The 25,757-nt window shown below is 35.2% G+C and overlaps 1 protein-coding gene across 1 annotated transcript in view; it reads left to right on the forward strand.

The window, feature by feature from the left end:
* Nucleotides 1-1,909: 1,909 nt before the first annotated feature.
* LOC149806046 (bone morphogenetic protein receptor type-1B-like) overlaps nt 1,910-25,757 on the forward strand; it is an 85,024-nt gene continuing 61,176 nt past the window's right edge. Inside the window, exons 1-2 of the mRNA XM_089950912.1 lie at nt 1,910-2,038; nt 9,765-9,943. Coding sequence (XP_089807038.1) covers nt 1,921-2,038; nt 9,765-9,943 — 297 coding nt within the window. The 5' untranslated portion in view covers nt 1,910-1,920. The remainder of the gene's footprint in view (nt 2,039-9,764; nt 9,944-25,757) is intronic.

Consider the following 25,757-nt stretch of genomic DNA (forward strand, 5'->3'; position numbering starts at 1 on the left):
CCCTTTATGTTAATGGATACATTAACATTAACCCAAAGGCCCTTTTCAGGGCCAGCCATATTTTTCGAAAAGAGATAGCCTTTCAATTGCCTACCCCTTTTTTTTTTAAAAAATTTTTTTAAAAAAAATTTAAAAAAAAAAAAATCCCATATTCAATTCCCCTTGTCCCTAGACAGACCCACACTTTATTCCCCCCCCCCCCCCGTTCAATTCCCTTGAGGCTATATTTGCCCACGATTTTTCTCCATGTTAAATTTCCCTTGAGGCTATATTCTCCATGTTCAATTCCCCTTGAGGCTATATTTGCCCACGATTTTTCTCCATGTTAAATTTCCCTTGAGGCTATATTTGCCGGGGGGGGGGGGGGTCTGTAATGCTAATTCCCATTGAGGCTATGGTACCCCACTTAACTACTATCGTGTACTCCTTTTGCACTGTAACTACAGACTTGTAACCTATTAATGATAAACGTCCGAGAGTAATACCTCATATTTCTTTTTTTTAAAAATCCTTTTGAGTTCATATTGGTTATAAAAAAAAATAATGCTAAAGAGTTTGATCAAAGTCTACACTCTGCACGTTCAAAAAGTAGTATGATTATTTTAAACATTAATATTTTACATCTGCAGTAGCATTACTGTACTGAAATCCTTTATTTGATATATTTTACTTACCGCTCTTTCTATCCCTCTTCTCATATGCACCATAGAGCTTTCTACGGGATTTAGGAGGATTTAGGACTTTCCCATCCCTCACCCTATTCGATACCACAGCTTCAATCCACATTTTTTTTTTTTGTGGTAAATAGAGTCTTTCGGAAAAAGAAAGAACGAACCCTTTTGTCCCATCATCACTCTTTCGGTTACATCTACATGCAACAAAGTGCATCATATTTGCTGTAGAAAAGCACGATCGTATCATATATCACAGACATTTAAGTGGGGAAATTTAACACTTGAATTACTTGGTTGAATGGAAGGGATAAATCTATGTCGTATCCGTTTTTGGCACTCGGAAACTACCGATTGTTTACGGGGATTGCAGAATAATTTTGTCATTTAGAAAAGCGGATTTTTAAATCTAATGAAACATTTGTATGGTGTGCATACATAACAAATGCATTTTTTTAATGACTATAATATTATCACACGTTTGAAAATATAGGTGGCCAGTGATCTTTAAGTCGGGTATATATGATTGTTGAAGTAAATTATCGTACTATTGTTTATCGTCGGTAAAATAGATCCAACGAGCTTATGTTTCTAATTATGTAATGAAATTTCCACTCTAAACAAAATGTGTATACTGTCATAGGCAAATAATTAGTGTCATCCATTTTCTGTAGAACTGCTGAACATCAATATCTCACAAAAGTGACTAGTTTTTGACTATAAATAAAGTCCTTTGATATTATCTTAAATTCATAAACAATAAATAAAAACAGATGCAAAGCACATAATGTGTGTGTGTGTGTGTGTGTGTGTGTGTGTGTGTGTTATTAACATAGCTTTTACAATCTGAGTACTATAATGCATGCAGTGTGGCACTATATTGATGTCTAGCACTGGGGCATGATGCCGCAGGCATGTGGCATCATGCCCAATCCAGTCAAATTATCCGGACACCAGGCCAATCAGGCCAAACACTATCCTCTTAATGCTGACCGCTAAGCGAAGCAGCTACTTGTACGATTTGTATGTCCTTAGTATGACCCGACCGTGGTTCGTACGTGCGACCCCCCCCCCCCCCTTTAGCATCCGAGGCGGACACTCTAACTACTTAGGCCACCGGATACAGCTCAAAATATGAAACATCGAGCAGCATGTTTGTTCGCTTATAATCTCATTACTGCGTACCGCTTGTTACTTCGCGTAAGAGTACTTGCCTGGTCGGTGAAATGGAACCAAGACAACACAAGAAATGATGACGTCACGGGGTCACCCTCTTAGAAAAAACATGGCCGCTAAAAGATATTGGCGACCCACTTCCCAAGGCATATGGAGAGTGTTTATTTTCGTTCTTTATAGTCCTTTACTTGGTAAGAACAGAGTAAACTTTTAGGTTGTAATATCAAACGCTCATACAGAGTGCGTATTATTTCAATAACGTTAAAGTAACGATGAGGATTTATGGTAAACGAGCTAATTTACTACGCTGGAGCAAAGTTTTTAAGTGTATCCAAACAAAAGAAATCCGAAAATGACCTTTTCTTACTCACTTAGATCTCATTTACTTTGTTTGATAATGAATATATTTGGATATTTTATTTCACAAAGGTTACATTTTTTCGGATCATGTAAAGTTGGCAGTAGTTCTACAGGATGTGCAGAAATCTATGTTCAAATTTTCTAATACATCCAAATAAATAACAGATTTACACTAATTTTAGAATTGTACACACTATTAGATCGTTAATCCCCGCTTATTCTTAGCGTATCCGAATTGCTGGACATCACATGTTTGTCAGGGTGGCAGTGAATTTTAGTGATTGTGTAAATAACTGAAGAAAGATGATCCAAGTGATACAGGGTTCTCAATCGGATTTTGAAACTTCATTGAAAATAAGAGTCCCAGCCCTAAAAATAGGAGTTTCAATAAGCTTTTTTTTTCCTTTGCAATAATTCAGGACACCAATATATATGGGTTCAGGTTTCTATTGCACATTGCCAGTGTGTGGTGACCACTCCAGTGGCCATAAGCTAGCAAGTGGTTAGAGTGGGAGGTTGCGGATTTGAACGCTGGTCAAGTCATATGAAAGACTTATAAAAAAGGTACTTACGTCTGCCTCGCTTGGTGCTCAGCTGTAAGAGGTTAGTGTTAGGACTGGTAGGCCTGGTGTCAGGATAACCTGATTGGATGGGACATGATGCCACATGTCAGCTGCATGATACACCAGTTCTAGACTGGTCCTACAATGTAAGACATAGCGCATGTTATTTTTGTTTTAGTGTTATGTCTTACTACCCAAATAACATGCTTGTATAGCATGTTCCGATGTCAGTTGACATTGAAACGAGTAATCAAAGTTTCAGGAATAACTCACTCATATCAATACTCTTCCACAAGTTGATATGTAATTAATATACTTACTGTGCTGTTTTTTTCCTGGTGGAATCAAAATCTGACATTAGCAAATGGATGCAATTTCATGTTCCGTTGACATACATTTGAATTTGTTGCAATGCGACGGTAGTCAAAGTATGCTGAAGTAGGTTCATGTGGAGGATATGTTTCTTGAATGAAACGAAATGTTGCTTACAGTTTCAATAGGCATAATATATTTTATTCATTTCATTAAAGAATAATATTTCAACTTAACCAGATTTAGGTATTCCCAGCTTTCGTAGCTTTTCAGCCAACTGAAATGTAGGCCAACGAAACTTGAAAACAGGTCCATTTCTTTTGTGAGAATTTGAATTTATTAGAGAAAAGACATCAGAGTAAGTAAAGTCTGACTAAAACATGACTTTACTTTGTAGAAAAGCGTAATTATTTTAGTTGCCAGTTCTATGAGATATTCCTGAAAATTTGACTTTCCTTGCTATTTTAGTTGACATCAAAACACTACACAGTGCCATTTGTTAGGCAGTAAGACCCTGATGCACACAACATAAGTATCAGCATTGAGGTCTTACATGTAGAGCTAGTGCTAGATATGACTATAAAGTATAAACTGCTGCACTGCAGACATTGTAGCAATTTGACTCAATTGTTAAAGCGACATTAAAAAGCCAAAAACACATACACTGTATTATTACACAAGAGTGGAGAGCTAGGCAGTTGAGAAATGTAATAGCTTGTGGTTGTGATGTTATGATTAAAACATCTCTCGGTGTATTTAAAGGGCCACTCATTAAGTTTGTATGCAGCAAAAAGGATTCAGAGATGAGACTGAAGTTTTGATTCAATATGTTTTCATTGAGTCTTAACCATCCTACATGTTTTTTGAGGTCCATGAAAATGTCTATGATGTTTTATTCCATAGTCTCTCAGTTTCTCAGATGTTTTGTTTTCTTTACCTGAGTTAGATCAACTACATACTGTCTGCGCTTTAGATAGAATGAGGCTCATCTGTATTCCTGCCTTTAGCACTAAGGATCGTATGTAGTCATAAGAAAACACACATTTGATAATAACTTGAAAACAAAAGCATGTATGTTCATGACACTGAAAAAACACAGTATTTTGATTTTTTTTCCATGGACATTCTAATGTTTCCCACAGAGCCTGTAACAGGCACAGTTATCATCCTATCCAGAGAGGATCTTGAAGGGCAGCCTTTTTATTGCAATTTAATGTTTTGTTTATAATAATAATGCTTAGTTTATTATCAGTAATGATTAGGGATTTACACTTTTTTTAAGCTTGCAAAGAGCACACTGACTGGACAGTTGAACTTTGCTGTGGAAAAATTGAGCATGCCCCATTCATAATATTCCAATACAAATAAAACATGATAAAATAAAATACGGTACAATTTAAAGATAATCACATTATTTTTTAAAAAACTTTTTTGTGCTTTTTTAAAATATTTATTGATACCTTAAAGCCATATGCTGAGAAGTGAAATTATAAAAAAAGGTGTATGTAAATATATTGAAAAGAGTTGGAAGGCAGGTATATTTCAGAAAACAAAAGCAGTAATGTGCCTATACATAGATGAATGGATAGGTGCAACAGGTTTGCAAATAGCTTGATTTTTGAATGAGAGAGAAAGAAAGAAAGCTAGATGGCTTGTAATGATTTATTTATATTCATAATTGAAGGGTTTGTGAACACTAATTTTATGTGTTTAACATATAGTTGCCTTGAAATATGTGACATGCATCAAAAAATATTTAAAATCCAACTTTTGTAACTGTTTGAGAACATGTATTTTTGTCCATTTAACTGTTTTCTGTGCAGTAAATATGTATCAGCAGGGCCTCTCTTGGAAATATTTTTCTTTGTGCCATGAAATTCGCCAAATTAAAAATTTTGTTGCCACTTTTCAGCCAAAGGAGCCATTTTATGCCCCGATGCAGGGACTTAAATATATGCATAATATTATATTGGCCCTAGCTGGTGTCAGGATAATGTGACTGTGTGGGACATCATGCTACATGTCTGCAGCATGATGTCCTGGTGCTAGACATCACTAAACTGCCACACTGCAGACATCATAGCGATATGACTGGAAAATTGCTAAAGCTGCATTAAAAATCTAAATCACACACACATATATTGGCCCTATTTTTAATCTAGTTAAACATGACAATAAAACAGTTTTTACATGTTTTTATTACATTTCAAAGCACAAGAATTATTATTAATAAATGTAACAGTACATTATACACATGTAAAGTTCAGTGTATAGCATGTGCAAGGCAAGAATGAATAAGAGTGTTTCTTTGTAACTGATGATAAAAAATGCTGCTTAGTCCTTATGTATAATGACACTGACTCTTCATCAATATCTGCCTCATTTTTTCCCCCGACATTTTCTTTAATGCTTTCCTGAAATAAAAATTCTCAACACTGGGCCCATCAATAGAAATAGGGGCAACAAGTAACCTGGTAGCTGCCTCAGATGCAGCTGAATATAAATCTTTATTTTTCAGAGCTAGATTAGCCATATTCTTTGTGCTTGATAGACTTTTTTTGTAAAGTAAGTTTTTAATTTTTCATTGATATAAGTGACTTGGGCCTGTTACAGTTGATGACTGGCATCCATGGTGGCGCTCTACAGTTTCGTATTTTCCATAGGGTTAGGATTTTAAAGAAAAAGAATTTCCCCGGCTTTCCTCACTGGTTATACTGGCTATTTAAAAAAGACCTTGTATATCTTAGGTATAATTAAAAGAACCTTTAATTCCCTTTATTTTGGTGTATGATTGATGGGTGTACTATGGGTTATAGAGTATACAGCTTGGCCTTACTTCAAATGTGCACCTTTCAAAAACGTGCTAGCTCTACTTGGTCATTTTCACTTCCTGAACTTAAGAGGTAAATTGTATAAAAAGAGAGTCGATAACTTTTTTTACATTTTATATATTTGGTAATTCATTCATTGCACTTTCAGAAGCTGGTATTGTCTAGTCTAGCAAAATTCATTTCCCAATTTTAATAGCTACTATGTATAGTGTACTTTAGACTAATTCAGGCTGATTTTTTAACACAAGGGATCAGTCATTTTAGTTAGCAGTGTGCTTAAATCATGTAAAGTTTCCAAATGTACAATATCCATAGGTATGCCAACATTCTGTCAATTGTGCATGTTTTAAATGCGAACTACTTCACCTTACATGCGTCACTCTCTCTAAAGTACATATTAATTGGTGAGCGCCCCCCATGTAGCAGTATCCTGTGTTACTCAGTTAAGTTCAGACCACAAAAACATGTCATCTAAGTAAATAATCCATAAAACATTAAGCAGCCCCAAGTGCACCTCACACTCACATTTTGCAATAAGCATAAATTAACAACACATGCAAATGACACCAAATCTTTTTGCCAACCTGTTGAACAATAGAGTATATCCCATGGTCATTCCTTATCTCATACTAATCGCATTTAATTGCTTGTCAAAACCGACTGACAGCTTGCAGTCAGCTGCAGTCAGGTTGGAATAATGTCTTATTCATCATCTATCAACATGATCCGCTGACTGCTGCAGATAGTGAAAACAGGTATTAAGTGGCCCAAGCCACTTATATCAATGAAAAATTAAAATTTACTTTATTAAATTGTGTTGCTAGCAACTTTTGCCAGTCAGTAAAAAATGGCGCCACTTTTAAAATTCTTTTTTATTTGTCGCCAGATGCGAAGCCTAACAGAGGCCCTGTATCGGTCTCCTGCAATTAGTATGTAAACAACAAATCAAAGAGTGCTTGTGGGTGCTATTTTTGTATAACATCAATCACACTTTAAAATAAATCGTCCTGTAGAGATGTGTACATTTTATTTCTAAACACACCTGCCAAAGAAATCGCGTGAGTTGTATTAATTTTACCTATTCACCATAAAATCAGCAACATGCAACAAAATAATATTTGAAAAGCAGATTGCTCAGAGTCATCAGTCTGACAAACTGCCTGCAGCTAACTTAGGACATGAAAGTCTACAAATCCTGGATATATATATTACGATTAAAATGTGACTGATAAGTTAAAATCTAAATATTTCTCGTTTATTTGTGAGAACTTGCTCTAAATAGTAGATATTTACATCATGTCTGTGTGAGAAATTGCGAGAATGGTCTTGATGTTGATACAAGACAGAAATGACATGTACAATAAACTAAAAGAAACTGGCCAGTTACATTGAAGAAGAATGTACTACATTTAAAGCTAAATAAAGATGGTAATATATGTACTGTATAAGATCTCAGGGTATACATAATAATGTATTATATACTGAATATGACCCTTTGTATGTAAAACAGTTGCACAGAGCTAGTGTTTTATGTATTTTACTTAGAGTACTGATGTTTAAAAAAATCTTGTGTCCCTTTCTTATTTTATTTGACTTGTCTGTGGGTAAGTTCCTTGTGAACTTGAGCTTGCCCAAACGAATTTGAGCTTGTCTCAGAACTCAGTCAGTTGACTTGTAAAATCTTGTTATTGATTGTGCTTTTGTGGGATAAAAATTTCAACACAGTAAACATGGTATAGTTTGTATCATCTTGAACACATTTGTAAATGGCATAAAGGCATTAACTGTATGATGTCAGGTGATACATTGGATTATAATTTATTGTTATAAGAATAAAATTTGATCATCCAATGGTTTGTGTTGATGCAGTTTGACTGATAACAACCTATACATGTTGCAAATATAAACATTGTTTAATAATACCTAATTAGATATCTGCAGAGTTTGAATTCCATAATTGTTTCAAATATATGTAAAATACAAATATATGTACAACTACTTAATGCTGCAATAATTATTATTATTAGTAGTAGTAGTAGTATTAGTATTATTATTATTAAATTGATGAATACTTTTTAATGTTTTAGGTTAATCATAAAGTTGCTAATCAGTGTGAGAGTCTGTTTAAGGTTCACAGTGATCTACATGTGATGAGGTTGTAACTTCATTTAATTTATCACATCAGTTATATGTACCGTCTTTGAATGGGATGTAATTGTTGAGTCATTTAGAATAAAGAAAAGACAGCTACAATTGAAAAAAGTTAACCCTTTGATCATATCTGCTCAATGGCATGTCAAAGTCTGTTTATTAAGTGGACCTAATGCAACAAGCAGTTTAAATAAACAAAGACCTCCTTTTTGCAACATCGCATGGTGTTAATCAATTTGTCAAGTTTTGACAGAAAGCTTCATGACAGGGCTTAATTTTGGTCCAAGTAATGGTGATACTATGGCTAAATATAGAACAATGTTTAAATTACTTTATAAAAAAATTATGCACAACAAAGTTTGTTCAAACATTTCAGAAAGCATCATGGCATAAAAGGTTTTCCAATTTTTACCAATCCACAATCCACCATCAGATATTGTTGCCATTACTGCAAACAGAAAAAAAAACTTGAATCAACAACTTATGAAAAACTGCTTTTCAGAAATGGACCAACTCCGACAGAACATTCTGGAAATAATAGTTTCCTAATTTATACAGATGATAGTGATTTACCAATAAGTCTGGCAACTAATTAAAACAATAAAATCACAAAAATCACAGTTTGACCAAATTTTACAGAAGACATCCTGGCATGAAAGGGATTCAAGTTTGTATAGATCATTCCAGTCTCCCCTCAGATATGGCCGTTGTTTCTAAAATTAGAAAAACCATTTTTAGAAGACTAACAAAACTTGACTGTCCCAGCTTGATCATCTTTCTGAGTTGTACATCTTTATCCCTTGAAACCTCTGAACTGATTTTTGACCAACTTTGACACAAAATATCCTGTCATAAGGGTCTTTTAGTATTGGGCAAATGATGATCATATGCTATCAAATATGGATGAAGATACAAGAGTTGATTAACCTTGAAACAGTTGTTTTCATAACTTATTTCCCATTGATGTTCCCATATTTATATTTTTGGTTAGTTATGGCTGATCTGTGGAAAAGCCAATGGTTAGACTAAGGTAAAACGACGTGAAGCCAGTGTGACTAATTAGCATTTAATCCTTCACTAATGTGATGAATTGAAATAAACATGTTCTGTTGAATTTGTATGTAAGCACCTACACTTTTTCGGCAAATAAACAATACCCTTTGTTATTTTAACTGTTTTTAAATTGGTGTCAACATGTATATAAACCATGAAAGCAGAGTTTCTCTTTCAGAATTTTGACTTTACAGGCATATGTCAATTTTGACTCGCTCTCCTACTTTGAATGAATGATATTCTATTTCAAGAGTTACCTCTGGACATGGCTGATATCGTGCCTGATTAATATGCAAGTGCAGCACACTAAAAGGAATAATGCCTTCTCATTGGTTGATCTAGGTGTAAAATGATGTACTTTGCCTTCTTTAATTTTTAATTTTACGTTGGAAAAGGTGTGTGTATAGATGCATCATTTAATAAACTAGACTGCTAAAGAGCTTTTAGGTGATTTCATCCTGGGTAATGGATCTAGTTCTGTGGGACTGCTCATGTTGGGTAGTCCCAGCAGACTTCCTACAAGTGATCACCTATAATGCAGGTTAAATTACCATAGTTACTTAGAAACATATAAAGTATTTGTAGGCTCTTACAGGATAAGACTGTGACAAGTGTAATCGTTTAAATTTGCATCATAATTCTTTCAGCCATGGGTTTGAAGTGCTACTGTGATCCATGCCATGAAACCCACATCAACAATACCTGCATTGCCAAACCCAACAGCAAGTGCTATGCGGCTATCAATATGCTATTTGAAGATGGAGAGTGGATAGAGACAGTTACCTTTGGTTGCCTTCCCAGCTTTGAAGGAGCTACCACCATGACAGTAATTAGTAGTTTAGTCATTCAGAAAAATGTCGCAAAAAAGGAAAGAAAAATGATCTATATTATGTTAATCATACAACAAATTCTTCATTACATATGGGTAATCTTAATAGCTCAAATGCTGTTGCTGTTGATGGTCATTGAATGAATCCAGAGATTTAGCAAAAACTACTGACTTACATAAGCATCCAGCTATTATTGCATGTGTTTAAACTAGGTGAAGAACATGGGACCAAAGAGGTCAAAAGAAGTCTATTACTGTACAACTGTGCTCATCCAGGGTTATGGTGGATTCATTTAGTGCACTTTAGTAACAACTTAAAATGGGGGGCTTTTAATTTACTTGTTAGACATGCACATCTTTATACCAGATTTGACACTTTGTTTACAAAATATTCTAATGCATTTAACAGAATTTTTTTTTTTTTTTGGCAGGTTTTTTTTTCTTTAAGTTGCAATAGCAACTTCCACCCAGATCTTCTCAACATCAGGGATTACAGTTATCAAAGTGTTCACCTGTCTGTGCCATCCATTGAAACTGTTAATAATTTATTTCTGATTCAAAAGTGCTTTTTATTGTTGCTTTTCAAAGAAAAGTGGGGAACAGTATATCAGACCTGCCACTTATCCTGATTTTGGTTTAAAAATCTGAAAATTCTGATTTTCCAATTCATTCTGATTATTATAAAGCCCCGACCAAATTTAGATACACGGTGCTGCGCCTCCTTCAAAGAGAGCAAATGTGATGTAGAAATTCAGTGAGAAATACACTTTAGTCATACCGTGAAAATCATTTTTCCATTTTTATCTTTTATGCTGCTATTTAACATACATAATTGTGTATAAGCCGATTACTTTAGGAAAAAATAAAGGCCTGAAAGAAGGAAGGTCAGCTTATCTGCAGGCCAAGGTGTAAACTTGAAAGTTTTTAGGATTTTTGTTGACTACCATAATGGCTGTAAATTTTGGGACATGAAAATAATATTATTTTCCATGTCCTAAGACATATATGCTTGCAGAAAAAAATACATTCTTGGTGAACACTTACTAAACTGTTTTGTTATTACTTTACATGTGCATATTTTCTGATTTCTCCAACACGAAATTAAAAGAAGGTAAATAAAGACTTCATAATTCAAGGGGCTGGTTTGAGTTTACCTGGTAGACCAGTCTGTACTATAATGTACAGTACTTACACTGTGCAAATCATCACTTGAATCCTTGTGTATTCCCAAACATATTGGATGCAGATTTTGCTTTAATTATTTCTTCGACCAAATCACATTTTTCCAGATAGCATTTCAGCTATTCAGTAATAGCTGTTCTATTTACATTGGTCCATGCACTCATAAGTTAACTCTTTTTCAATGATACAAGTGATGCTACAGATTGGGATAATCTTTATGAAAAGGTACACACATTAAATTGTGCCTGGCACAACTAGCGTAACTGTTACATGTTCATGAAAGAATAGTAATAATAGAATTCTGAATATAGATCAACTAAGTTTATCATCAATCTATTTTACTTTTGTGCTTTGGCTGAACAAAATCATAATTTTTTTCACAGTGGAAAGCTGGATGTTTCGGTGTCTCCTTTATTTATAATTAGCAGATTTGTCTTTTGTTTTTTTACATCAATACAGGCCATTTGAGCATTAAAACTCTGAAACTGACTTGGGCTAAGATGGAATTCTGACCGGCAACTATACCAGTACTTTGATATGTAATTGCCTTTCAGCCCTTAATATTAGCATGATTACTGTAGGTTTGTAGAACAGGGTATAAGGTCGCTTACGTAAAAGCAAACTACAACTCAGTAATTTACGGTATTAGCATAATTTTCGAATCATTATTTCTGAAACTTAATTATTGTATTGTGGATTTATCAGTAAAGTTTAGTGCATTGGTGCCAATGATTCAGATCCAAGGAATGTACTTCATTCAGCATGTGTTCAAAACTACAATGTACATGTGGTGGTGCCATTATGTCAGTATGTTAACTAGCCTAATTGTGAGCATGAATCAAACCTATTGTATATTGTTGTCATGCTGGGATAATATTTTAATGAGTTATGTATTTACAATTTCAAGGCAAAATAAAACTAATTACAGGTGCACTGATATAAAAGGTCTAATTTTAATAATGCATAAACAAACATTAATCAAATCAAAAGGAAAGGTAATGTTAACAGCAACCTGTGAATGCTTAAATCTTTCCATCATCCGATCAAGTTATACATGAATCTGAATTGGGCAAAAGCAAAAAGAAAACAGAAAATTTTAAAAAATCTTGACTTTTCAAACAAATTAATTTCATTTCTGTGTAATAATTGTACATGCCAACCCAGAGAGGGTTATACGGGTAACTTTTGCTAATGTAAGTTTGCCTAAGAAATGCATTTAGAACTTACCATGTGATCTTGTGATGTCATATTGGACTTCTGGGTCTGCTTATGTGCAGGTCATGCACTTTTTAGTGTTGATACCTATTGAGTTTGGGGGGGGGTCGGCTTATATGCGAATAGGTTTATACTCGAGTATATACGTTATTGTGTTGAGTTAGCACTAAATATCAGCATAAAAGATGAAAATGGGGGGAAATGTTAGATTTTCACAGTATGACTGTAGCATATATTTTTCACATTAAGTAAATTGTGTTAGACAGCAGAGCTGTGAATTTCTTCTCAACGTTTCTGAAAATATATGGTCACAAACACTGATTCTGATTTTCATTCCACTCAAAGTGACAGTTCTAGTATCTTTATGTCTGTTCATCCATCCATCCATCACACTTTAATTTCCACTCTGATTTGAAGTCTTTGAGATAAATGGATCAAACTTGGTATACTTATACATTATCACTGAAAGGTGTGTCACATACCATATTGGTGGTCTTATCTTATGATTAGGTTACAGCTGAGTCTGTTGTTTTCATTCATTTCCATGATACTTTTTAATTTTACAACCATTTGAGAATAAGGGGTTAACATTTGCATACATGTTCACTAGAAGCTGAGATCTCATCATTTAGGGGTTAACATTTGCATACATGTTCACTAGAAGCTGAGATCTCATCATTTAGGGGTTAACATTTGCATACATGTTCACTAGAAGCTGAGATCTCATCATTTAGGGGTTAACATTTGCATACATGTTCACTAGAAGCTGAGATCTCATCATTTAGGGGTTAACATTTGCATACATGTTCACTAGAAGCTGAGATCTCATCATTTAGGGGTTAACATATGCATACATGTTCACTAGAAGCTGAGATCTCATCATTTAGGGGTTGTATGTTCAAGGTCATGATCATGAGTCAGTATTTTTGTTTTCATCACACTTTCCATTATGTTCTATATCTGTAAAATTGTTTGAAAATAAGTGATGGTATTTGGTATACTTGTACATCATCACTAGGTAGCATGCTGATACCACATTGGGTATACTGTCTTTATATTGATGGTACTTAGTATAATTGTACATCATCACTAGATAGCATGCTGATACCACATTGGGTATACTGTCATTATGTTGATGGTACTTAGTATAATTGTACATCATCACTAGATAGCATGCTGATACCACATTGGGGATACTGTCATTATGTTGATGGTACTTAGTATAATTGTACATCATCACTAGATAGCATGCTGATACCACATTGGGGATACTGTCATTATGTCGATGGTACTTAGTATAATTGTACATCATCACTAGATAGCATGCTGATACCACATTGGGGATACTGTCATTATGTCGATGGTACTTAGTATAATTGTACATCATCACTAGATAGCATGCTGATACCACATTGGGTATACTGTCATTATGTTGATGGTACTTAGTATAATTGTACATCATCACTAGGTAGCATGCTGATACCACATTGGGGATACTGTCATTATGTTGATGGTACTTAGTATAATTGTACATCATCACTAGATAGCATGCTGATACCACATTGGGGATACTGTCATTATGTTGATGGTACTTAGTATAATTGTACATCATCACTAGATAGCATGCTGATACCACATTGGGGATACTGTCATTATGTTGATGGTACTTAGTATAATTGTACATCATCACTAGGTAGCATGCTGATACCACATTGGGTATACTGTCATTATGTTGATGGTACTTAGTATAATTGTACATCATCACTAGATAGCATGCTGATACCACATTGGGGATACTGTCATTATGTTGATGGTACTTGGTATACTTGTACATCATCACTAGATAGCATGCTGATACCACATTGGGTATACTGTCATTATGTTGATGGTACTTAGTATAATTGTACATCATCACTAGATAGCATGCTGATACCACATTGGGGATACTGTCATTATGTCGATGGTACTTAGTATAATTGTACATCATCACTAGATAGCATGCTGATACCACATTGGGTATACTGTCATTATGTTGATGGTACTTAGTATAATTGTACATCATCACTAGATAGCATGCTGGTACCACATTGGGTATACTGTCATTATGTTGATGGTACTTAGTATAATTGTACATCATCACTAGATAGCATGCTGATACCACATTGGGTATACTGTCATTATGTTGATGGTACTTAGTATAATTGTACATCATCACTAGATAGCATGCTGATACCACATTGGGTATACTGTCATTATGTTGATGGTACTTAGTATAATTGTACATCATCACTAGGTAGCATGCTGATATCACATTGGGGATACTGTCATTATGTTGATGGTACTTAGTATAATTGTACATCATCACTAGATAGCATGCTGATACCACATTGGGGATACTGTCATTATGTTGATGGTACTTAGTATAATTGTACATCATCACTAGATAGCATGCTGATACCACATTGGGGATACTGTCATTATGTTGATGGTACTTAGTATAATTGTACATCATCACTAGGTAGCATGCTGATACCACATTGGGTATACTGTCATTATGTTGATGGTACTTAGTATAATTGTACATCATCACTAGATAGCATGCTGATACCACATTGGGGATACTGTCATTATGTTGATGGTACTTGGTATACTTGTACATCATCACTAGATAGCATGCTGATACCACATTGGGTATACTGTCATTATGTTGATGGTACTTAGTATAATTGTACATCATCACTAGATAGCATGCTGATACCACATTGGGGATACTGTCATTATGTCGATGGTACTTAGTATAATTGTACATCATCACTAGATAGCATGCTGATACCACATTGGGTATACTGTCATTATGTTGATGGTACTTAGTATAATTGTACATCATCACTAGATAGCATGCTGGTACCACATTGGGTATACTGTCATTATGTTGATGGTACTTAGTATAATTGTACATCATCACTAGATAGCATGCTGATACCACATTGGGTATACTGTCATTATGTTGATGGTACTTAGTATAATTGTACATCATCACTAGATAGCATGCTGATACCACATTGGGGATACTGTCATTATGTCGATGGTACTTAGTATAATTGTACATCATCACTAGATAGCATGCTGATACCACATTGGGGATACTGTCATTATGTTGATGGTACTTAGTATAATTGTACATCATCACTAGATAGCATGCTGATACCACATTGGGTATGCTGTCTTTATGTTGATGGTACTTGGTATACTTATACATCATCACTAGATAGCATGCTGTTTACCACATTGGGTATACTGTCTTTATGTTGATGGTACTTGGTATACTTGTACATCATCACTAGATACATGTAGCATGCTGATACCACATTGGGGATACTGTCATTATGTTGATGGTACTTAGTATAATTGTACATCATCACTAGATAGCATGCTGATACCACATTGGGTATACTGTCATTATGTTGATGGTACTTAGTATAATTGTACATCATCACTAGGTAGCATGCTGATATCACATTGGGGATACTGTCATTATGTTGATGGTACTTAGTATAATTGTACATCATCACTAGATAGCATGCTGATACCACATTGGGGATACTGTCATTATGTTGATGGTACTTAGTATAATTGTACATCATCACTAGATAGCATGCTGATACCACATTGGGGATACTGTCATTATGTTGATGGTACTTAGTATAATTGTACATCATCACTAGGTAGCATGCTGATACCACATTGGGTATACTGTCATTATGTTGATGGTACTTAGTATAATTGTACATCATCACTAGATAGCATGCTGATACCACATTGGGGATACTGTCATTATGTTGATGGTACTTGGTATACTTGTACATCATCACTAGATAGCATGCTGATACCACATTGGGTATACTGTCATTATGTTGATGGTACTTAGTATAATTGTACATCATCACTAGATAGCATGCTGATACCACATTGGGGATACTGTCATTATGTCGATGGTACTTAGTATAATTGTACATCATCACTAGATAGCATGCTGATACCACATTGGGTATACTGTCATTATGTTGATGGTACTTAGTATAATTGTACATCATCACTAGATAGCATGCTGGTACCACATTGGGTATACTGTCATTATGTTGATGGTACTTAGTATAATTGTACATCATCACTAGATAGCATGCTGATACCACATTGGGTATACTGTCATTATGTTGATGGTACTTAGTATAATTGTACATCATCACTAGATAGCATGCTGATACCACATTGGGTATACTGTCTTTATGTTGATGGTACTTGGTATACTTGTACATCATCACTAGATACATGTAGCATGCTGATACCACATTGGGGATACTGTCATTATGTTGATGGTACTTAGTATAATTGTACATCATCACTAGATAGCATGCTGATACCACATTGGGTATACTGTCTTTATGTTGATGGTACTTGGTATACTTGTACATCATCACTAGATAGAATGCTGATACCACATTGGGTATACTGTCATTATGTTGATGGTACTTGGTATACTTGTAAATCATCACTAGATAACATGCTGATACCACATTGGGGATACTGTCCTTATGTTGATGGTACTTGGTATACTTGTACATCATCAATAGATAGCATGCTGATCACACATTGGGTATACTGTCTTTATGTTGATGGTACTTAGTATAATTGTACATCATCACTAGATAGCATGCTGATACCACATTGGGGATACTGTCATTATGTTGATGGTACTTAGTATAATTGTACATCATCACTAGATAGCATGCTGATACCACATTGGGTATACTGTCATTATGTTGATGGTACTTGGTATACTTGTACGTCATCACTAGATAACATGCTGATACCACATTGGGTATACTGTCATTATGTTGATGGTACTTAGTATACTTGTACATCATCACTAGATAACATGCTGATACCACATTGGGGATACTGTCATTATGTTGATGGTACTTGGTATACTTGTACATCATCAATAGATAGCATGCTGATACCACATTGGGTATACTGTCTTTATGTTGATGGTACTTGGTATACTTGTACATCATCGCTAGATAGCACGCTGTTTACCACATTGGGGATACTGTCTTTATGTTGATGGTACTTGGTATACTTGTACATCATCACTAGATAGCATGCTGATACCACATTGGGTATACTGTCTTTATATTGATGGTACTTGGTATACTTGTACATCATCACAAGATAGCATGCTGATACCACATTGGGTATACTGTCTTTATATTGATGGTATTTGGTATACTTGTACATCATCACTAGATAGCATACTCATACCACATTGGGTATACTGTCTTTATGTTGATGGTACTTAGTATAATTGTACATCATCACTAGATAGCATGCTGATACCACATTGGGGATACTGTCATTATGTTGATGGTACTTAGTATAATTGTACATCATCACTATGTAGCATGCTGATACCACATTGGGTATACTGTCATTATGTTGATGGTACTTAGTATAATTGTACATCATCACTAGATAGCATGCTGATACCACATTGGGGATACTGTCATTATGTCGATGGTACTTAGTATAATTGTACATCATCACTAGATAGCATGCTGATACCACATTGGGTATACTGTCTTTATGTTGATGGTACTTGGTATACTTGTACATCATCACTAGATAGAATGCTGATACCACATTGGGTATACTGTCATTATGTTGATGGTACTTGGTATACTTGTAAATCATCACTAGATAGCATGCTGATACCACATATGGGTATACTGTCTTTATGTTGATGGTACATAGTATAATTGTACATCATCACTAGATAGCATGCTGATACCACATTGGGTATGCTGTCTTTATGTTGATGGTACTTGGTATACTTATACATCATCACTAGATAGCATGCTGTTTACCACATTGGGTATACTGTCTTTATGTTGATGGTACTTGGTATACTTGTACATCATCACTAGATACATGTAGCATGCTGATACCACATTGGGGATACTGTCATTATGTTGATGGTACTTAGTATAATTGTACATCATCACTAGATAGCATGCTGATACCACATTGGGTATACTGTCTTTATGTTGATGGTACTTGGTATACTTGTACATCATCACTAGATAGAATGCTGATACCACATTGGGTATACTGTCATTATGTTGATGGTACTTGGTATACTTGTAAATCATCACTAGATAACATGCTGATACCACATTGGGGATACTGCCATTATGTTGATGGTACTTGGTATACTTGTACATCATCAATAGATAGCATGCTGATCACACATTGGGTATACTGTCTTTATGTTGATGGTACTTAGTATAATTGTACATCATCACTAGATAGCATGCTGATACCACATTGGGTATACTGTCATTATGTTGATGGTACTTAGTATAATTGTACATCATCACTAGATAGCATGCTGATACCACATTGGGTATACTGTCATTATGTTGATGGTACTTGGTATACTTGTACATCATCACTAGATAACATGCTGATACCACATTGGGTATACTGTCATTATGTTGATGGTACTTAGTATACTTGTACATCATCACTAGATAACATGCTGATACCACATTGGGGATACTGTCATTATGTTGATGGTACTTGGTATACTTGTACATCATCAATAGATAGCATGCTGATACCACATTGGGTATACTGTCTTTATGTTGATGGTACTTGGTATACTTGTACATCATCGCTAGATAGCACGCTGTTTACCACATTGGGGATACTGTCTTTATGTTGATGGTACTTGGTATACTTGTACATCATCACTAGATAGCATGCTGATACCACATTGGGTATACTGTCTTTATATTGATGGTACTTGGTATACTTGTACATCATCACTAGATAGCATGCTGATACCACATTGGGTATACTGTCTTTATATTGATGGTATTTGGTATACTTGTACATCATCACTAGATAGCATACTGATACCACATTGGGTATACTGTCTTTATGTTGATGGTACTTAGTATAATTGTACATCATCACTAGATAGCATGCTGATACCACATTGGGGATACTGTCATTATGTTGATGGTACTTAGTATAATTGTACATCATCACTAGGTAGCATGCTGATACCACATTGGGTATACTGTCATTATGTTGATGGTACTTAGTATAATTGTACATCATCACTAGATAGCATGCTGATACCACATTGGGGATACTGTCATTATGTCGATGGTACTTAGTATAATTGTACATCATCACTAGATAGCATGCTGATACCACATTGGGGATACTGTCATTATGTTGATGGTACTTAGTATAATTGTACATCATCACTAGATAGCATGCTGATACCACATTGAGTATACTGTCATTATGTTGATGGTACTTAGTATAATTGTACATCATCACTAGGTAGCATGCTGATACCACATTGGGGATACTGTCATTATGTTGATGGTACTTAGTATAATTGTACATCATCACTAGATAGCATGCTGATACCACATTGGGGATACTGTCATTATGTTGATGGTACTTAGTATAATTGTACATCATCACTAGATAGCATGCTGATACCACATTGGGGATACTGTCATTATGTTGATGGTACTTAGTATAATTGTACATCATCACTAGGTAGCATGCTGATACCACATTGGGTATACTGTCATTATGTTGATGGTACTTAGTATAATTGTACATCATCACTAGATAGCATGCTGATACCACATTGGGGATACTGTCATTATGTTGATGGTACTTAGTATAATTGTACATCATCACTAGATAGCATGCTGATACCACATTGGGGATACTGTCATTATGTTGATGGTACTTAGTATAATTGTACATCATCACTAGATAGCATGCTGATACCACATTGGGTATACTGTCATTATGTTGATGGTACTTAGTATAATTGTACATCATCACTAGATAGCATGCTGATACCACATTGGGGATACTGTCATTATGTCGATGGTACTTAGTATAATTGTACATCATCACTAGATAGCATGCTGATACCACATTGGGTATGCTGTCATTATGTTGATGGTACTTAGTATAATTGTACATCATCACTAGATAGCATGCTGGTACCACATTGGGTATACTGTCATTATGTTGATGGTACTTAGTATAATTGTACATCATCACTAGATAGCATGCTGATACCACATTGGGGATACTGTCATTATGTTGATGGTACTTAGTATAATTGTACATCATCACTAGATAGCATGCTGATACCACATTGGGTATACTGTCATTATGTTGATGGTACTTAGTATAATTGTACATCATCACTAGATAGCATGCTGATACCACATATGGGTATACTGTCTTTATGTTGATGGTACATAGTATAATTGTACATCATCACTAGATAGCATGCTGATACCACATTGGGTATGCTGTCTTTATGTTGATGGTACTTGGTATACTTATACATCATCACTAGATAGCATGCTGTTTACCACATTGGGTATACTGTCTTTATGTTGATGGTACTTGGTATACTTGTACATCATCACTAGATACATGTAGCATGCTGATACCACATTGGGGATACTGTCATTATGTTGATGGTACTTAGTATACTTGTACATCATCACTAGATAGCATGCTGATACCACATTGGGTATACTGTCATTATGTTGATGGTACTTGGTATACTTGTAAATCATCACTAGATAACATGCTGATACCACATTGGGGATACTGTCATTATGTTGATGGTACTTGGTATACTTGTACATCATCAATAGATAGCATGCTGATCACACATTGGGTATACTGTCTTTATGTTGATGGTACTTGGTATACTTGTACATCATCACTAGATAGCATACTGTTTACCACATTGGGGATACTGTCTTTATGTTGATGGTACTTGTTATGATTGCACATCATAACTAGGTAGCATGCTGATACCACATTGGGGATACTGTCATTATGTTGATGGTACTTAGTATAATTGTACATCATCACTAGATAGCATGCTGATACCACATTGGGGATACTGTCATTATGTTGATGGTACTTAGTATAATTGTACATCATCACTAGATAGCATGCTGATACCACATTGGGGATACTGTCATTATGTTGATGGTACTTAGTATAATTGTACATCATCACTAGGTAGCATGCTGATACCACATTGGGTATACAGTCATTATGTTGATGGTACTTAGTATAATTGTACATCATCACTAGATAGCATGCTGATACCACATTGGGGATACTGTCATTATGTTGATGGTACTTAGTATAATTGTACATCATCACTAGATAGCATGCTGATACCACATTGGGGATACTGTCATTATGTTGATGTTTACTTATTACAATTGTACATCATCACTAGATAGCATGCTGATAACACATATGGGTATACTGTCTTTATGTTGATGGTACATAGTATAATTGTACATCATCACTAGATAGCATGCTGATACCACATTGGGTATGCTGTCTTTATGTTGATGGTACTTGGTATACTTATACATCATCACTAGATAGCATGCTGTTTACCACATTGGGTATACTGTCTTTATGTTGATGGTACTTGGTATACTTGTACATCATCACTAGATAGCATGCTGATACCACATTGGGGATACTGTCATTATGTTGATGGTACTTAGTATAATTGTACATCATCACTAGATAGCATGCTGGTACCACATTGGGTATACTGTCATTATGTTGATGGTACTTAGTATAATTGTACATCATCACTAGATAGCATGCTGATACCACATTGGGGATACTGTCATTATGTTGATGGTACTTAGTATAATTGTACATCATCACTAGATAGCATGCTGATACCACATTGGGTATACTGTCATTATGTTGATGGTACTTGGTATACTTGTACGTCATCACTAGATAGCATGCTGATACCACATTGGGTATACTGTCGTTATATTGATGGTACTTAGTATAATTGTACATCATCACTAGATAGCATGCTGATACCATATTGGGGATACTGTCATTATGTTGATGGTACTTGGTATAATTGTACATCATCACTAGGTAGCATGCTGATACCACATTGGGGATACTGTCATTATGTTGATGGTACTTAGTATAATTGTACATCATCACTAGATACATGTAGCATGCTGATACCACATTGGGGATACTGTCATTATGTTGATGGTACTTAGTATACTTGTACATCATTACTAGATAGCATGCTGATACCACATTGGGTATACTGTCATTATGTTGATGGTACTTGGTATACTTGTAAATCATCACTAGATAACATGCTGATACCACATTGGGGATACTGTCATTATGTTGATGGTACTTGGTATACTTGTACATCATCAATAGATAGCATGCTGATCACACATTGGGTATACTGTCTTTATGTTGATGGTACTTGGTATACTTGTACATCATCACTAGATAGCATGCTGTTTACCACATTGGGGATACTGTCTTGATGTTGATGGTACTTGGTATACTTGTACATCATCACTAGATAGCATGCTGTATACCACATTGGGTATACTGTCTTTATGTTGATGGTACTTGGTATACTTGTACATCATCACTAGATAGCATGCTGATACCACATTGGGGATACTGTCATTATGTTGATGGTACTTAGTATAATTGTACATCATCACTAGATAGCATGCTGGTACCACATTGGGTATACTGTCATTATGTTGATGGTACTTAGTATAATTGTACATCATCACTAGATAGCATGCTGATACCACATTGGGGATACTGTCATTATGTTGATGGTACTTAGTATAATTGTACATCATCACTAGATAGCATGCTGATACCACATTGGGTATACTGTCATTATGTTGATGGTACTTGGTATACTTGTACGTCATCACTAGATAGCATGCTGATACCACATTGGGTATACTGTCGTTATATTGATGGTACTTAGTATAATTGTACATCATCACTAGATAGCATGCTGATACCATATTGGGGATACTGTCATTATGTTGATGGTACTTGGTATAATTGTACATCATCACTAGGTAGCATGCTGATACCACATTGGGGATACTGTCATTATGTTGATGGTACTTAGTATAACTGTACATCATCACTAGATAGCATGCTGATACCACATTGGGGATACTGTCATTATGTTGATGGTACTTAGTATAATTGTACATCATCACTAGATAGCATGCTGATACCACATTGGGGATACTGTCATTATGTTGATGGTACTTAGTATAATTGTACATCATCACTAGGTAGCATGCTGATACCACATTGGGTATACTGTCATTATGTTGATGGTACTTAGTATAATTGTACATCATCACTAGATAGCATGCTGATACCACATTGGGGATACTGTCATTATGTTGATGGTACTTAGTATAATTGTACATCATCACTAGATAGCATGCTGATACCACATTGGGGATACTGTCATTATGTTGATGGTACTTAGTATAATTGTACATCATCACTACATAGCATGCTGATACCACATTGGGTATACTGTCATTATGTTGATGGTACTTAGTATAATTGTACATCATCACTAGATAGCATGCTGATACCACATTGGGGATACTGTCATTATGTCGATGGTACTTAGTATAATTGTACATCATCACTAGATAGCATGCTGATACCACATTGAGTATGCTGTCATTATGTTGATGGTACTTAGTATAATTGTACATCATCACTAGATAGCATGCTGGTACCACATTGGGTATACTGTCATTATGTTGATGGTACTTAGTATAATTGTACATCATCACTAGATAGCATGCTGATACCACATTGGGGATACTGTCATTATGTTGATGGTACTTAGTATAATTGTACATCATCACTAGATAGCATGCTGATACCACATTGGGTATACTGTCATTATGTTGATGGTACTTAGTATAATTGTACATCATCACTAGATAGCATGCTGATACCACATATGGGTATACTGTCTTTATGTTGATGGTACATAGTATAATTGTACATCATCACTAGATAGCATGCTGATACCACATTGGGTATGCTGTCTTTATGTTGATGGTACTTGGTATACTTATACATCATCACTAGATAGCATGCTGTTTACCACATTGGGTATACTGTCTTTATGTTGATGGTACTTGGTATACTTGTACATCATCACTAGATACATGTAGCATGCTGATACCACATTGGGGATACTGTCATTATGTTGATGGTACTTAGTATACTTGTACATCATCACTAGATAGCATGCTGATACCACATTGGGTATACTGTCATTATGTTGATGGTACTTGGTATACTTGTAAATCATCACTAGATAACATGCTGATACCACATTGGGGATACTGTCATTATGTTGATGGTACTTGGTATACTTGTACATCATCAATAGATAGCATGCTGATCACACATTGGGTATACTGTCTTTATGTTGATGGTACTTGGTATACTTGTACATCTTCACTAGATAGCATGCTGTTTACCACATTGGGGATACTGTCTTTATGTTGATGGTACTTGGTATACTTGTACATCATCACTAGATAGCATGCTGTATACCACATTGGGTATACTGTCTTTATGTTGATGGTACTTGGTATACTTGTACATCATCACTAGATAGCATGCTGATACCACATTGGGGATACTGTCATTATGTTGATGGTACTTAGTATAATTGTACATCATCACTAGATAGCATGCTGGTAGCACATTGGGTATACTGTCATTATGTTGATGGTACTTAGTATAATTGTACATCATCACTAGATAGCATGCTGATACCACATTGGGGATACTGTCATTATGTTGATGGTACTTAGTATAATTGTACATCATCACTAGATAGCATGCTGATACCACATTGGGTATACTGTCATTATGTTGATGGTACTTGGTATACTTGTACGTCATCACTAGATAACATGCTGATACCACATTGGGTATACTGTCGTTATGTTGATGGTACTTAGTATACTTGTACATCATCACTAGATAACATGCTGATACCACATTGGGGATACTGTCATTATGTTGATGGTACTTGGTATACTTGTACATCATCAATAGATAGCATGCTGATACCACATTGGGTATACTGTCTTTATGTTGATGGTACTTGGTATACTTGTACATCATCGCTAGATAGCATGCTGTTTACCACATTGGGGATACTGTCTTTATGTTGATGGTACTTGGTATACTTGTACATCATCACTAGATAGCATGCTGATACCACATTGGGTATACTGTCTTTATATTGATGGTACTTGGTATACTTGTACATCATCACTAGATAGCATGCTGATACCACATTGGGTATACTGTCTTTATATTGATGGTACTTGGTATACTTGTACATCATCACTAGATAGCATACTGATACCACATTGGGTATACTGTCTTTATGTTG

Source organism: Sinohyriopsis cumingii, chromosome 2 (assembly GCF_028554795.1).
Source record: "Sinohyriopsis cumingii isolate HCF-2022 chromosome 2, ASM2855479v2, whole genome shotgun sequence".
Classification (NCBI taxonomy): domain Eukaryota; kingdom Metazoa; phylum Mollusca; class Bivalvia; order Unionida; family Unionidae; genus Sinohyriopsis; species Sinohyriopsis cumingii.